At 43.5% G+C, this 17659-nt stretch overlaps 1 protein-coding gene across 2 annotated transcripts in view; it reads left to right on the top strand.

Moving 5' to 3' along the window:
* Positions 1 to 17659, top strand: part of ATG2B (autophagy related 2B) — a 1072129-nt gene that overhangs the window by 154075 nt on the left and 900395 nt on the right. For both annotated transcript variants that reach the window (XM_086937744.1, XM_086937743.1), the window contains exons 5-6: positions 1541 to 1697; positions 8565 to 8744. In XM_086937744.1, coding sequence (XP_086793870.1) covers positions 1541 to 1697; positions 8565 to 8744 — 337 coding nt within the window. The remainder of the gene's footprint in view (positions 1 to 1540; positions 1698 to 8564; positions 8745 to 17659) is intronic.

Here is a 17659-nt window from a genome sequence, read left to right as displayed (position 1 = left end):
CAGCAGTACGGGTGATACTATTTACTGCACATGGCCGTTCTTAAATAAGAGTGCGAACAGTCAGCCAATGACCAAGCAGAACATTCTTACTTTCTGGTTTTGACCCAACTAAAAAATTCTGACAATGTCTTTTGCTTACGAGTAAACATGGTGTAGTGGTTGCTATTTTCACATGTGAGCTTCATGTAGTAGTTACTCAGTGTTTTCTTTGGCTACAGGAGAACGTTTATGTGCACTACTTTTTCTTATACATCAGTGAACACTGCTGTGGTCTGGAAGTTAATATATTTTGGTGTATATTATACACTGTCCACCATTGTTCATGGAGGGAGGTAGGGATTGTTCTAGACAGCAACATTGTTAATAACTTGTTTGCCGGATATGCATTAAAGTGGATTATTCTGCAGAATTCTTCCGGACACTGCTAAGTTGTCATAAGCAGGCCATTGCATGCACAGTGGACAGATGCTAATTATTCACGTTTTCTATTAAATTTGCTAGTTGTGTACTCGGGCAGCTGAAGGAGAGCTATACCACACTACTGAAGGCCCTAACCACATTGACCAAGAATTAAACAAACATGAACTCGTTCCAAGCCTATTTCTGTAAATATTGTTTTAATCTGAACAATTCAAACAGTTAAGAGCCTAGGAATCACTTTCAACGAAGATCTTTCGCTCAAAAGTCAGGTAGGGACTGTGGTATCTGCAAGTTTCTTTCAACTTCGCAAGATTAAGAAGATTGCCCACCTTTTAACCCACCCTGCTCTGATTCAGGTCATTATTGCTCTTGTGCTGTCCCGTTTGGATTACTCCAATAGTTTATATTTGGGTCTACCAGCGGGGCAGCTCAAGAGACTCCAACTGGTCCAGAACCAAGCGGCCAGGTTGATTTGCAAAATTCCTAAGTGGCAGTCTATCAGACCTGGACTGGCCAGTCTCCACTGGCTGCCTGTAGCGCAGAGAGCAGCATTCAAAGCGGGATGCATTATCTTCAGGGCTCTACAAGGTAAGGGCCCTGGATTCATTAGCAGCCTGCTTGTCAGTTACACTCCCTCCCGTGCTCTCCGCTCCGGCCAAAAGAACTTGTTAGTGGTGCCCCGGATCAGGAAACAACGCCAGGGAGGAGGATCCTTCCACTTCCTAGCTTCCTCCCTGTGGAACTCCTTGCCACTGCCGCTAAGGCTCCATGAAGATCTGTTAGCCTTTAGACAGGCTTTTAAAACTTGGCTCTTTAAGCAAGCTTATCCTTAGTTAACTTATTCTTCTGTCACATGTTATGTTTTGCCAGTCTTCCACAGCGCCATGAAGCCTACGGGCGTACGTGCGCTTAATAAATTTAATTTAACATAACATAACATAACATTCTCGGATTGATTAAAAGCACCCTGCTCAATTTAAATGTGCCTGGAAGAAAGAGGCTGTCTTAGGGGTTTACTTTGGTAGTGAAGGTTAGCAATGTCTTTTTAGTCTATTTTTTTCTTTTCTTTTAAGTGATGTGCATCAACAACAAACATGAACTAAATATATTTATTTTGCAGAACCGTGTACTGTGATGAGGCTGCAGGTGAATGCTCTGGGATTAATGTACATCAGCCTACAGCATTTGCTCACAAGGTGCTGGAAGTCTCTGGAGTTTCTCTCTTCTGGGATGAATTTCCTGTGAAATCTTCTCCAGTGTGCTCGACTGCACGCATGGTAGGCCATTATTGATATTAGCTGGCATACTTGGTAACTGATATTGTGAATTGTAATATTGTTCGGGGATGTGCAGCACTGAGTAAGCTAACTCTGTTGAAGCCTGTAAAAATTACTATATTGAAGAGGCAAGGGTACCAGCAGTCAAACCTGGGTAAGAATATTCTATTCTCTCACACCAGTTATTTCAGCAGAAATGCAAAACAGCTATCATTGCTGGAAACCTACCTCGTTGTTGTCTATAGAACCATCCAAAGGTTCTTCACTGGCAATAATAATGCTCTTTGCACCAACACCATAAATAATTGAACAAGTTAATGGGACTGTAGGCAGCGCCTTCTTAATTTGCCCTCCTCTTCAGAGCGACTATTTCTGCGCAGAAGGGGAGAGTACTCCAGATATCTACGGTCACAGTGTTGTAATTGTCTAAGAATTTCAGTCAGATTCTGAGTCCTTCATATCCATTTCCGGCGCCGAGGTTTTCGACTCCAATACCTCAGTCACCGGCGCCTTCTGGCGTTGGACTGATGGTATCCGGAATTCGATTGACGCAAGTGCCTGCTCCGGAGGGGCCTTCTTAGATGCCGGCGCTGTTGTAACTGGCAGCAGCGTTCCATGAGGGAAGCACAGAGACTGCTGGAGGAAAAGGAGTACCAGCAAGAGCCTGAGGATGGGAGATCTTCGACTCCGTAGACGACTTTGAAGGTCTGCAGAAGGCCAGTGGCCTGGATAATTCCCCTGAATGGAAGCTTTCCTCTTCAAAGTCCTTACCTTCTCAATCAATCAATCAATCATCGTATTTATATAGCGCACTACTTACCCAGAGGGTCTCAAGGCGCTGGGGGGGGATCTGCTACTGCTCGAACAACCAGGTCTTGAGTTGCTTCCTGAAGGCGAGGTGGTCCTGGGTCAGGCGGAGGTGGGTGGGGAGGGAGTTCCATGTCTTGGCGGCGAGGTAGGAGAAGGACCGTCCCCCTGTGGTGGCTCTACGGATGCGGGGGACGGCGGCGAGGTCGAACGAAGCTGGCGTTTGGGAGCGTAGAAGTTAACGCGGCTGTTGAGGTATCCTGGGCCTTGGCTGTGTAGGGCTTTGTGTGCGTGGGTGAGGAGACGGAAGGTGATTCTCTTGTTGATCGGGAGCCAATGCAGATCTCTCAGGTGTCCGGAGATGTGGCTGCGACGGGGGATGTCCAGGATGAGTCGTGCTGAGGCGTTCTGGATCCGCTGGAGTCTCTTCTGGAGTTTGGCGGTGGTTCCGGCATAGAGGGTGTTGCCGTAGTCCAGACGGCTGGTGACGAGGGCCTTGGTGACCGTCTTCCTGGTCTCGGTGGGGATCCACCGGAAGATCTTACGTAGCATGCGCAGGATGTTGAAGCACGACGAGGAGACGGCGTTGACTTGTCTGGTCATGGAGAGGGAGGAGTCCAGGATGAAGCCCAGGTTGCGTGCGTGGTCTGTTGGTTTGGGTGCGCTGCCTAGGGCGGGGGGCCACCAGGAGTCGTCCCAAGCGGCGGGTGAGGATCCCAGGATGAGGACTTCCGTCTTATCTGAGTTCAGTTTCAGGCGGCTGTTCTTCATCCATTCGGCTACCTCTTTCATCCCCTCGTGAAGGTTGGCTCTGGCGGTGGCGGGGTCGTTGGTAAGGGAGAGGATCAGCTGGGTGTCGTCGGCGTAGGAGATGATGTTGAGGTTGTGCTGGCGTGCGATGTCTGCGAGGGGGCTCATGTAGATGTTGAAGAGGGTAGGACTGAGCGAGGAGCCTTGAGGGACGCCGCAGATGACTTCGGTGGCTTCAGATCTGAACGGAGGGAGGCGGACTCTCTGTGTTCTTCCGGCGAGGAAGGAGATGATCCACTCCAGTGCCTTCTCCTGGACTCCGACGTTGCTGAGGCGTTGTACTAGGGTACGATGGCAGACAGTGTCGAAGGCCGCGGAGAGATCGAGGAGGATGAGGGCCGCTGTTTCTCCGTTGTCGAGCAGCGCTCGGATGTCATCGGTGACTGCGATCAGGGCGGTCTCGGGGCTGTGGTTGGCCCGGAAGCCAGACTGCGAGGGGTCGAGGGATCCGTTCGTCTCGAGGAAGGCGGCCAGCTGCTTGTTGACGGTCTTCTCGATGACTTTTGCAGGAAACGGGAGCAGCGAGATGGGGCGGTAGTTCTTGAGGTCGGTGGGGTCAGCCGATGGCTTCTTAAGTAGAGCTCTGAGTTCGGCGTGCTTCCAGCACTCCGGGAAGGTAGCGGTGTCGAAGGAGGTGTTGATGACGTCCCGCAGGTGGGGTGCGATGATAGCGTCGGCCTTGTTGAAGACGTGGTGAGGGCAGGGGTCGGTCGGAGATCCGGAGTGGATGGAGTTCATCGTGCGGACGGTGTCTTCGGTGCTGATCAGAGTCCAGGCGCGGAGGGTGGTGGTGGGGGGCGGTGGTTCGGTCGTGGTGTTCGTCGGTTGAGTGCTGAAGCTGTTGTGTATGTCCGCGATCTTGTTGTGGAAGTAGGAGGCGAGGGAGTTGCAGAGGTCTTGCGAAGAGGTGATGTCGTTGTTTCCGGCGTTGGGGTTGGAGAGCTCTTTGACGATGTTGAAGAGTTCTTTGCTGTTGTGTGCGTTGTTGTCCAGTCGTTCCTTGAATGCAGTTTTCTTGGTGGCGCGGATGAGTTGGTGGTGTTTCTGGGTGGCGAGCTTGAGGGCAGTCATGTCTCAGGATGTTGCCCCTTACAACACAGTCATCGGGAAGGCTGCTGATCTGTTGGACCTTCAGTTTCCCTCCGCTGAGGTGAGGTTCAATTTATTGATTAGGTTTTGCATTCCCCCTCCTCTACTGTTGAACCTCTGCTGCCTTTTAATGGGACATTGTCAGAGCCGATTATGGAGGTGAGGCAGAAGCCCTTGTCTGACCCTGCAGTTTCTAGGTCAGTGGCTAAGCGTTACAAGCCTGTTCCTGGTGTTCCTGCTGATCCAGCCTTTCTCTCTGCCCATCCTTCTCCAGAAAGCTTGGTGATTCAGGCTTCTTGTTCCAAACAGTCTGCTGGGTCTTTCCCTTCAACCCCGGGGGATAGGGACTTGAAGAAACATGAACAGTTGGCCAAAAAGGTGTTCTCGGCAAGTACGGCTCTTAAGTCTGCAAACACCATGTTTGTTAGGGAGGAACATTCATGCACTGATGGATACTGTCAAGCAAGTAGCTTCGAAGTTGCCTTATAATGACCGTGTTCACTTTTTGGAGGTACTGTCAGACACTTGTGACATGCATGGCTTAGGTCGTCAGGTTTCTCTCCTGATGTACATGCTGCTTTGCTCGACCTACCCTTGGATGGATCAAATCTGTTTGGAGCAAAGGCGGATTCTGCCTTGCAGCGTTTCAAGGACGGTAGGGCTACTGCAAGATCCTTGGGCCTGCAGTCCCAGCTTAGGGCCTATGGTTACAAAAGGTTTTGAGGCTTTGGGAAGGTCGCTTCCTTTCAAGGCTGTCAACAGTCACAGTGGCAACAACAGCAGAATCCTTTGTACAAGTCATACAGAGGGAAGGGTAGGGGCCGTCTGCGAGGAGCTGCTCAACTTCAGTCCTCCGCCTCCTCCTCCCCTCCTGCCTCCACTGCCGGTACGGCGGGAAAGCAGCTTTAGATCCCCCATCTTGGAGCATGCTGGTCCTGTAGGGGGCCAGGTGTCCCTTTTTCTACAAGATTGGAAATCGGTTACTTTGGACCGTTGGGTTTTGAATCTTGTGGAAAATGGGTTCATCCTAACTTTTCAAGAGTTGCCACCTCTTTACCCTCCTCACCAGTAATGTTGTTCAGAGGACCATTTGCTGCTTTTACAGCAGGAGGTTCTGGCCTTGTTGCAGAAAGGTGCGAAAGAGGTGGTTTCAGAGCAGGAAAGGGGCCAGGGATGCTACTCCCGTTTTTTCCTGATTCTCAAGAGGAACGGTTAGTTGAGATCGATCCTGGACCTCAGGGTTTTGAATTGAACTGGAGACATTCAAGATGCTGACCCTCAGGTTCTTCTAGCGCTGCAGCAGGAAGACTGGATGGTGTCGATCGATTTGCATAATGCGTATTTCCACATCCCTATTCTCAAGTAGCATCGGAAGTATCTTCAGTTCATGGTAGGACCTCAATACTACCAGTTTGCGGTCCTTCCATTCAGTCTTACTTCCGCATCTTGGGTCTATACCAAGGTGTTGGCAGTGGTGGCAGCACTTCTTAGGATGTCAGGGATTCCGGTTTTCCCATATTTGGACGACTGGCTGCTCAAAGCAAGGTCGCCAGAGATGGTGCTGCGTCACTTGCCGGTAACTACGCGTCTGGTGTTCAATTTGGGCTTCTCGATTAATGTACCCAAATCTCACCTGGTGCCCTCTCAACGCAGCCTGTTCATAGGGGCCGTTCTGGACACTACTGTGTGTCGAGTATTGGTACCTCCGCGGATTCCCGACATTCAGGAGATGATTCCTTTGTTTCACGATGGAGCAGTTGTTCCAGTCCTGACTATCCTATGCCTGCTCTGTCTGTTCGCTTCCTGCATACTGTTGGTCAGCCATGCACACTGGCATATGAGGGCAGTCCAGTGGTGCCAACACGGGCAGTGGTATCAACACAACGGAGATCTCAAGGAGATGGCCAGGATCTCCAGAGACACTGCAGCGGAGCTGTCTTGGTGGAGTGTTTCAGCAAACTGTCTCAAGGAAGTCCTTTTCATCCTCCTCCACTGGTGGCCACAGTAATCACGGATGTCTTAACTCTAGGGTGGGGTGCTCCTCTGGGGGATCTGAAGGTCAAAGGTCCTTGGTCCTCGGAGGAAAAGGTTGCTCCACATCAACCTTCTGGAATTGCGGGCAGTATGTTTGGCTCTCAAGGCCTTTCTTCCCTCCTTTTGCGGTCAGTCAATTCAAGCCATGACTGACAACAGTGGCGCGATATGGTACATAAACAAACAGGCAGCAGTAGGGTTGTATTGTCTATGCAGAGAGGCTCTTGTTATGAGGTTCATTAAGGGCCTCACCATTAGGTTTCCTTCCACTCCCTTCATTGTGCCTCAGTGGGATTTGAATCTGGTGCTTACTTTCTTGATGGGTTCTCCTTTTGAGCCTCTTCATGGTTGCCCGTTGAGGCTTCTTTCTTTTAAGACAGTTTTCCTGATTGCTATTACCTCCACCCGGAGGATAAGTGAGCTGCAGGCCATTAGTTCTTAACCTTCGTTTTTAACCATTCATGCAGAAAAGAAGGTTCTCAGGACAAGTGCTGCTTTCCTGCCTAAGGTGGTCACTCCTTTCCATGTAAGGTAATCTATTACATTGCCTGTCTTCTATCCTCCCTCTCACCTTTTCAAGGAGGAGGAGGCTTCACTGCCTGGACCCTAAGAGGGCGGTCAGTTTCTACTTGGACAGAACCAGGGACTTCAGACTGGACAACCAACTCTTTGTTGGCTTTGTTGGAAAGATCAAGGGTAATGCCGTCACAAGAGAACGCTATCCAGGTGGATCATCCTATGCATCAAGATATGCTTAGCTCTGGCCAAGAAGGAACCTCCTGAAGGTATCAGAGCTAATTCTACTAGAGCTAAGCCTTCCGCATCTGCTTTGGCTAGAAGTGTTCCTGTAGTGGAAATTTGTATAGCTGCAACATGGGCCTCCCTCCACACCTTTGTGAAGCATTATTGTTTGGATTCTGAGGTGAAGAGGGATGGCCATTTTGCACGTTCCGTGCTGAAGGACTTTATGATATAAGAAGGTGGACACCCTCTTCTGGGAGCAGGGCACCTGTGGGATTCAATTCAAAAGGTGAGAAATCCACAGGCAGATGTATTCATCAGAAGAACAAGTTACTTACCTTTGGTAACACTTTTTCTGTGGATTCCTCACTATCCCACCCTCCTCCCCGTTGTCCACCTTCATATACCGAAAAAGATTTTCATTCTTTGACATGGTTGTTTTCCTATGTCTTTTTCTTGCCATGCTGTTGATTGTTAGGAAATGCTGTGTTTCTTTAGCTTTTCCTCTTTGGCTGTATACTGTGTATATCCGTGTATATATTGTATACTGTGTATATTCCAATTGTGTTGCCAGTCCACCCATTCGCCTCGAAGGCACAGTAAAAATGGGTGGAACAGACGTCAGCACGCCGACGAGATCTTCTTATGGCTCCGATGACGTCATACGCAGTCACGAGCAGAGCCGTGCCATTGTGACGTCCTCGTCGACGAGGGCGAGCTAATAAAAGGTTTCCGAGGAATGCTGGCGCTGGGGTAATTCAAAAGGTGAGGAATCCACAGGCAGATACTGTATCCACCAGAAAAAGCGTTACTGAAGGTAAGTAACTTGTTTGTGTGTATTTTTCCTCTATTAAAGTTAAGATGTGATCAGTATCACAAATTGTTCAGGAAAGGAAGGCCCTTCCAAAATAGATTCATACAAGTAGCAAACTAAATCGAAGTGTTTATAAACGCATTAATTTTGAAAGATGCAGCAGGGGCAGATGGAATTACACCGAAGTTAGGGATTGTTCTTACACACCTTGTTTTTTTGTTTCAGGAAAATAATTTCTGAAAGATTTATGTGTTGGAGTTCAGGCAGAAAGTGAATAGCAAGTGAGATATAATAACATCAAATTCAATTTTTTGTATTACAAAAATTGTACATTTGTCAAGTATATTAATGCAAATAATTCTGGTGTGGTACTGTCCTATTTAGGGCAAAAACTAAAGAGGTTACTACACAGTTGAGTAATTTATTTGGTAATCAGCACAACTGAAGATATCTTTTAAATGTAAATTTGCTTAGCATAATCAGTTTACTGATACATTTGCTTTGTAGTTTTCGAAAAAAGATGCATTAATGGAAAGTCATTCATGTTTTCCTCTTTCCTTTATATTTTAAAGGAGACCGAACCAAAGCTTTCTCCCAGTTGGAACCCAAAAATCATGTATGAACCTCATCCGCAATTTACAAGAACAATTCCAGAGGTTGCACCTTCTGACCCTGTCCAGATTGGTTGCATGATTGGAAAAATGGAGCTTCGCCTGACGCTTAAGCAAAATGAAGTACTTCCTGGTACTAAGGTTAGCTTGATCTGAACGCATTTAAAAAAAAAATGTGTTCGCTTTTATCATATTAGCATTCAGACTGTTCCAATCACAATATTCCATTGTATTTCACTATTAGGTTACAGTGTAGTATCCAACTGGCGTATCCCTCCCATCGCACTTGTTCTTTTCGTCGCACCAATACAACTCAGCAGTCAATGTTACTACAGTTTCACATGTTGCTTTTTCACATGGGTCTATGTGCTAGACCTCTGAATACTTTTGCTCTCTACTGTGTATATATTAAATTTTACGTGTCTATACTTGTTTGATGGTGTATTGTGTTCTAAATAGGAGCCTAGGTGGGGATTACTCACTGATAGTGCCTTTACATTTAGATAAAAAAATTAACCAAGAAAAACAAAAAAACAACATTGGTGTTCCCTAAACTGGAACATCTAACAAGCTCATGCATGGTGGCCTGGTCTTGCCGGGTCTGTTCTTTATTTTAGTCGTATCACAAGTTATCTCTGGTGATACATCTAGGGGTGAGAAGGGTTATGGGCCACAGGGGGCCTGTGGCGGGGGGCCTCTCTACTCTCAGCTCATTTGCTTCGCGTTGACTGGGTTTATTTCTGGGTTTTTTAGGAGTGTTTGTAATTTATACCCTTCCTTCATGGTCTGACCTAGCACATTCTCTCTCAAGTGACTTCGTTCTTTGGCATGCTTTCTACTGTCATGTAGGGGGGTTGGTCCGGACTGCTCATCTAGTCCATTCACCCTCCATATCCCGGTGGCTACCGTCAGAGTCTTGGTCCCTCTCAGGGTGTTCCCAGGCATCTAGTGGCTCCCTCCAACTCTCTGCAATGGGGCATCTACGCAAGCCTCTTGCTTCCTCTCTAATCGGTGCCCTACCCTCCGCGCTAGCCCACCATGACACATCCCCTCTCCAATCATCTATCTTTGGGCCCATCGCGGATTTCCAGGCCATAGCTATTCTTCTTAAATACAACTTTAAATAAAATTGTATCTTAATTTTTCGCATGCTTTATTTGCGTTGTTTACTTCATCTATCAGTAGGGGATTATTAGGGAAATTCTAGAACACATTTTTAAATTGATTTTTCTTATATTTATTGTGTAAAGTATATACCCCTAAGTCCAAAAAATACCGGCTTTAGGTGATTTTCATAATTTTTGTACCGGCCAGGACATTACAATACTGGTCATGCCGATTTAATAAATAAATAAACAAACCCTGAGGGGTGGCAGCCCTACATCTGCTTTACCTGATCTTTGTTGCATGTATGATGGTTTACAGTAATTATAAGCAAATGTTATTGCATGTATGGCTCTAATTTGGACCAGTTTACGTCATTTTAATTTCTGCTTTGTAATAACTATCAGTAACTTTCTTTTAAAGCAGAGGATAAATGTTCAAATTAAGTTGTTTGTTCCGCATACCTGTTTTTTTATTCACACAACCCACAATTGCTTTCAGAATAACCTGATCATAGAAGCAATGTTAATTTTGTTTAATTTATTCAAATCTATTTGTTTTCAAACCAATATGTAAATTTATCAAAAGTGAAGAACTTTCCTTCTCCACAAGGAAATAATCCCTTTCGGCACAACACACTGGGGCAAGATGGCGGACGCATCGGCGTCTGAGTGAGCAGCACTTGTGAGGGCTCGCGTCCGGCTCTATTCTAAACACAGCAGAAAAGTACCTGGCGGACGGACGCTGAATAAGATGTAACTAATTGTTTCAAGCGTTATTTGACAACGACGAAAATTGGGAACTTTTGTAAAAAACCTACGAGGTACTGATAGATCGGCTTTCACACGACTGGTATGCGGTTAGATCTTTGGAAGAGTTATCAACGGTCGCTCCGCTCGGCATGGTCGCAGCCGATTCTGTCCTCCCCCTCGCTGAGCGCACCTGATGCGGAACGACTGAGCTCATACTCGGCTTCTCGAGATCAGCAGAGACGCTCGGAGAGGCCACAGCGGAGCACACAGGAGAGCATGCAGCAAACATATCTGGGACCGGACTTCCAAGAGCCGAATAAACGCTCGGAGGAGTCACAGGGAAGTGCACAGCGAACGAAATTAGAAAACTAACTGCTTCGAGATCAAAGGATAAATCGCTTTTCAGCTGCGGCTAAAATATCTACTATTATGGGTCTGAAAAATCGACCTCCGGGGCACCACCCCGCCAAACAAAACCAAAGACTAGGGCAGTTACCGCTGCTAAGATCCAGCCCAAAACAGGGGAGTCTCAGGAGAGAGTGAAAATGTGAGTACTATTACAAAAACTGTAAATACCACTGCAGCTGTAATGGAAAATATATCCTCTGCTATACCCCCTGCTCAGTCTAATGCTTTACCTTTAGAGAACATGCTGAATTCTGGGGGATGTAGGCTGGGTGCCATACCTAAAATTCCAGGGATGTTTGCGAAAACGAATTCAGTACCTCCTGTATCCTTGAAAAATGCACTCAATCAAAATAATATGCAAAATAACACCTTTGTAGATGAACAAGCTATGACGCAAATTAAGTCATTAAACCCAGTTTTGGATAAATTGCAGAGGGTTCCCGAGTACCCATCAACTTCAACTCTAACCGAAGAGACAGAATCCATTGACTCTGCTGGTAATTTTTACTCGATGACAGACTTGTCTCAGGCATTAGACTCTGATGGTGCTGAGCTAGATAAGGACATAAATGACTTAAATGACTCTGAAAAGTCACTCTCTGATCCCAGGCAAGATTATCTGAGCAATGCGGAGGACTCAGACCCTGAAGAATCTCCAAATAGACCGGATTGGGGTGAGGAGGAGACTCCAAATATTACTGTGCAGGTTAACAATGTATCTTGCACACCAATGCTATCTGAAACATCAAAACCGCCCTCAGAGGGAGCAGAGAATCCTGTGATAACACTAGATGTACTATATCAGGTTATGCTTCATCACAGAGAGGAAACAAGAGCAGAAAATCTTCGTACACAGGTAGCAGTTCGTAAGCTACAAAATAAATTAAGAAAAGTGATGAAGGCATCTAATGAGACTATTGCAAGAGTTACAGAGACAGAAAGCAGGATCTCAACAAACGAGGATACTATGGCTCAGCAAAAGCATCAAATATCAGCAATGGAAGGGTTAAAGGAAGAGCTTAATTGGAAGCTCGTGGATTTGGAGAATAGATCACGTCGGAGCAATCTCCGTGTCTTGGGAATACCGGAAGGGAAGGAACTAATCCTCGACAATTTATAACTGAGCTATTCACAGAGGCGTTCCCAGATTTAGCTCAATGGAAGTGGGAGATTGAAGTTCAGAGAGCCCACAGATTCCCATTTCAAAAAAATCCTCGACAAGATTTGGCTCTAAAACCTCGTGCGATTTTGATTTCTTGAAACAATTTTTTGGCCAGGGAAGCCCTTTATGATTTGGCTAGGCCTAATAGGAAACGCAAAGGAAAAGGCGTAGATTTTTTTGTGTGTCCTGATCACTGTCACACTACTGTTCAGCTACGTTGGCAGCTGCGTCAGTTCATACCCTTACTACAAGCGAAGGGTGCGAAAGCTTTTCTCTTAAACCCTGCCAAACTCAAAATAATACATAAAGAACGTTCTTATTTTCTAACTTCTGAAGTGGCAGTAAAAGAATTGTTAGATTCAATATGATATGCACCTCTGATAGATAGTTATTAGATTGGTCTTTTCTATCTATAGAAGAAATGAGGGGCAGGGGAAGGAGAAAAGAAGAGAGAGGAATAATGCTTTTTCTAGCCCATTCTTTTTATCTACTCTGATATATATATAATTGCATTTAATTGCATCAGTTTAACCACTTTGTTTAAGCAATGGCTGAGCTGACCTCTCCTTTTTTCTTCCTCTTAGTTTTTTTTATTTTTTATTCCCCTCAGTCTGTTTGCTTATTTTCTTAATTATTCCTAAGATTGAATCTTCTTTTTTTTGTGTAATGATTATTGGTATAGATCAGACAACTGAAAATTATAGATCATAGAATAGAGCCATACGAGGCGTGCCACCTAGTGCTCTTCATACCATCAATGTTAGGGACTAGTGAGTCCCTATGCCCTGACTGGGTGGGGTTGCTGGGAAGGGTGGGCTGGCTCGGACTGAGCCTGGGGTGGGGAGGGTTTGGAAGGGGGGCTGCAAACAAAATCAGAAAAAGTCTTATCTTGATTTCGATTATTCCTTGTGTTCTCCTAGGTTATCTCACTGTGCAGTATTTTATGTTTAATATTAATCAAAATGTGAGTATGGCAATTTATATGGCTCCCAACTGGTGCGTTTATATATCGCTAAAATAAATTCTGAAGGGTATGCATGTAATATGGATAATAATTGTCTAGATGGAGAAATTACGCATTTGTTCTTGGAATATCTGCGGGTTAAACAATAAAAAAAAGGGGGATTGCAGCACAAATTATTTTGACTATGAAAATTGATATTCTGTGTATTCAAGAATCACATATTACCTGGAATGATAGACACTTGTATAAGGATCTGGGTTTAAATCTAGTGGTATGCACACGCCAAGGAACAACCAAAAAAGGAGTGGCAATCTTAATTAGGAGAGGCTTAGGAAATTCTATTCGGAGTAAAGCCGATCAGTATAATAGATGGGCAGAAAATATGGACCATATGTTCAATATATGCCCCAAATGCAGATGATCCAAATATTTTAAATCTCCTAAATCTAGAATTAGCTGATTGGTCCCCGTCTTTAATATTATGTGGAGATCTAAATCTGAATATAGAAGCCAACATGAATATACGCGATAATGTTATTTATCAAGGTGTGAAGAAAAAAATCGTTTAAAGCTCTCCGCTCTATGATATTGGATTATGGTTTATTTGATGTTGCCCATGAAAAAAATCCTTTAGCACCTGGATTTACGTTTTTTCCTCGCCACACAGGAAATTCGTGCGCTTAGACTACTTTTTTATTAAAAAAACACTACTTGATGATACTAAATTTGAATCCTACCCACGTATAATCTCGGATCATAATCCAATATTGATTGAAATCAAAACTAATATGCTTCCCAAACCCCAAGTCAGAAGCTGGACATTCGATCGTAAACTATTAATTGATCCTGACTATCTAAAATTAATCTCAGAATGGATAAAATATTTTTTTGACATTAATCGGGGAACAGCTTCTGTACAGAACGTTTGGGACGCGTTTAAAGCAGGAATACGTGGAGAATGATTGTCATACGTTATTAAGAAACAAAAAATTAGCAGCCAAGAAGTAGATCTCAGCTATAAAAATGTTTTGGATTGGGAAAAGAAATTGGCAACAGCAATTGCTTTAACACAGCCAACGAACAATATAGAAAATAATCTAGCAATCCATAAAGCGAAGATATATGAAACCTTTGCAATCAAATTTGCAGAGCAGTTGGCAACCTTCCGCTCTCAGATCTATGAGATAGGTGAGAATTCAGGAAAAATTCTTGCTAAAAGAATTAGACAGAAAGAAATCTTTAACACCCTAGATTCAATACAGGATAATTCCGGGCAATTACATAATATACCTGAATCAATTTTGGAAGTTTTTCGACAATTCTATTTAAAACTATATCAATATAATGTATCTTACTCCTCAGATCTCCTTTTGAACTATGGAAGATCTAACTTTCTACCGTTACTCTCTAGTGATTAGAAGTTAGCTTTAGAAGCAAAAATCACATGGGAGGAAATCGAACAAGCTATAACTTCACTAGCAATAGGAAAGGCTATGGGACCGGACGGCATCCCATTAGAATTTTACAGGACTTTCAGGAGTTGTATAAAACCAGATATGTTCACGACTTTTCATGAGGCCCAAAAGGGCATACCACCAGCTTCCTGGGCACATTCTGTGATCATGACCTTTCTAAAAAAAAGATAAAGATCCCCTCAATGCTGCATCCTACAGACCGATCTCATTAATAAATGCTGACAGCAAGATATACTCTAAAATACTCGCCTCTAGACTCTCAAAAATAATATCTACAATCGTTTCTCGCTGGCAGCACGGATTCATCCCAAATAGAGATACCTCAGACCACGTCCGAAGAATCATCGCTTTGATGGACTGGGCTGAAGGTACGAATACATCAATCGGGCTCACCCTATTGGATGCTGAAAAAGCATTCGATAGGGTGGCCTGGCCCTATCTCTGGGATCTGCTTTGTATGAAAGGATTTGGCCCAGGCATAATAACAGCCCTAAAAAGTCTATATCAAAACCCGGTATCCTGCGTTAAAGTGGGTACTAATAAATCCTCTCCTTTTCCTATTCAACGAGGAACGCGTCAAGGATGCCCATCCTCTCCACTTCTTTTTGCTATCTATATCGATATTTTTCTTAATCAACTAAATCAAGAAGAAGACATTATCCCGGTAGAAGTTGCAGGAGTTAGTTATAGGGCTCTTGCATACGCAGATGATGTTGTAGTGGTAACTAAAAACATAGAAAAAGCTCTCTCCAGGATTGAAGAATTGGCTATAATCTTTGGTTCCTTTTCAGGATACAAACTAAACTTATCCAAAACACAAATACTTTTTGTTGGACAAAACCCCCCTTCCAGAATTAATGTAGTCACTGAAGCAACTTATCTTGGAATCAAATTAACCACTCCAATTTCTAATATTCCTAAGCTTAATTATGCTCCAGTCCTGGAGAAAGCTAATACTACTCTGGAACGAATAGAGCATCTACACCTTTCACTACACGGTAGAAATAATGTATTAAAAATGGTAATCCTACCAAAATTTTTATATTTATTTAGAACAGTGCCACTTGAATTCCCACTGGTTTTCTTCAAACAATTAGAAAAAATGTCAGTGAGATTCCTATGGGGATTCAAAGGTACTCTCAGAGCCTATAAAAAATTGATTCTACCAAAGTCTAGAGGCGGTTTGGCTATTCCACATTTCCTTTTTTATTATTTAGCAGCTGTGTTACAATTCATCTCCCCCTTAATTCTGGGGCATAAAGCTCCACTGCCATTGGCACATACTCCATCGATATATGAATTTGCATTAGGCACTGAAGCCCAAGGCTATTTGTAAAAAATATTAGAACCAAGCTACTACAAGAAAACGAAATTTAAAGTTATAACATCTGCATATAAAACCTGGAAAATTGTAAAGAGACTAGTTGGGATTCCAAAATTATCACAATATACCCCTCTAAATTCACCTCATTGTTTCCCTCCCATATTTAGAGATTCAGTTATGAACAGATGGAAAAATAACGGTATTCAATATCTAAGTGACATATGGTGTGAGAATCGAATAGTCAAATTTTCTGAACTTCAATATAAATATAAACTCTTACCATATGATTACTTCAAATATCTACAGATTTACAGCTTTCTAATCTCGCTATCTGCCAATGAACATCATGGTTTTCAAAAAACGTACTGATAGATAGTCTTCATATTAAAAGAAAAATAGGATATTTCTACAATATACTTATGACGTATATTCCAGATGACTTAACTGTTTCTCAACAGAAATGGGCCACGAAATTAGGATTGAATGAGGTTATGTTGAAAGAATCGATCGAACTAGCTAACGCTATTTTAATTTCAGGACGATCTCAAACTCAACATTATATGGTAATGTTCGATCTTTATTATACACCTGCTAAAATCAAGAAGTGGGGGGCTACTGTAGGTATCTTTTGTAATCGCTGTACTCTGATAGGAGCAGATGCAATACATATGTTCTGTTCATGTACTAAATTGTCTAATATATTATTAGAAATGCTGAAATTTACTCAGATCATACTAGGTAGAACAATAAATCTCACTCCGGATTTGATCTTATTTGGTTTATCACAAGACTCCATAGAACAAGAATATACTTCTTTGATTTTTATTATGATGTCTGAATATCGAGCATGTATCACCCAGGAATGGATCAATCCCGAACCACCTACCTTTTCGATATGGAGTGCTCGCCTATTAGCCAAATTTAATCTTGAACTAGCAATATACTCAAGAAAAGGACGAAAAAGGAAACAATTAGGGATGAAAGTCTGGGCCCCGATACAACAATGGACTCGAAGGGATTGAAAGTGATAATGACTGTCTTTTCCTTTAATTTTCAATCATGTTAAGACTATTTATTTTTAATATTTTCATTTTTTTTTAATCTTCTTTCTGAAATTGTAACTTCTGCACATTGACTTCTCTTCTTCTATCGGAGATCCTGGTGTTATGTGTACTTATTCTCTGTGGAATTTCATGATGTACAATGAAATATTCTGATTTGTTTGCAAAAAGAAATCTATGAAAATAAAAAAAAACAAAAAAAAGGAAATAATCCTTTTCTGTGTATGTGAACAAATGCATCTGTAAATATCAGCAGATGATTGTAATCCACAGTATATACTTGCATGTGCTCATGATTTTGTTTTAGTAACCTGAGATTTAACTTAACACTCAGAACTGCTGTACCTGGGGTATTACCAGCATCTTGCACTTGCACTTTTCGCTGCTGCACGTTAATATTTTTTACTTACCAATTGTTCTTGCATTCCTCAGTTTTCTTCCTCTAACCTATAATTCACTTGCCTTACTAATTTCATCTTCCTGCTAGCCTTTTTACTTCAGAAACACAGGACCATCTCCTACTCACGAAACTCATGCATTGATCCAGGCAGCATAATAGCGCTCTGCAACTCATCCCTGGTTTGGATATGTGTATCTATTTGTATGGATCTGCAAAAGAGCTGACCTGACTTCTAAGCCCATGATCCTAGTCACGGAACATTACATCTACTGTGACAGCATCCATACGAATTCATACACAAAAAAAGAGGGATCAGATTGGTGTGGAAACCCTTAGTGAGGCCGTCCCTTCAACTGTAGAGTCCTGACACAATACCCACAGACTTCATCCAGAATTCCAGGGTAGG

Source organism: Lissotriton vulgaris, chromosome 9 (assembly GCF_964263255.1).
Source record: "Lissotriton vulgaris chromosome 9, aLisVul1.2, whole genome shotgun sequence".
NCBI lineage: Eukaryota > Metazoa > Chordata > Amphibia > Caudata > Salamandridae > Lissotriton > Lissotriton vulgaris.
Note: the sequence above shows the minus strand (reverse complement) of the source record. Positions and strands in the feature narration are given on the sequence as shown.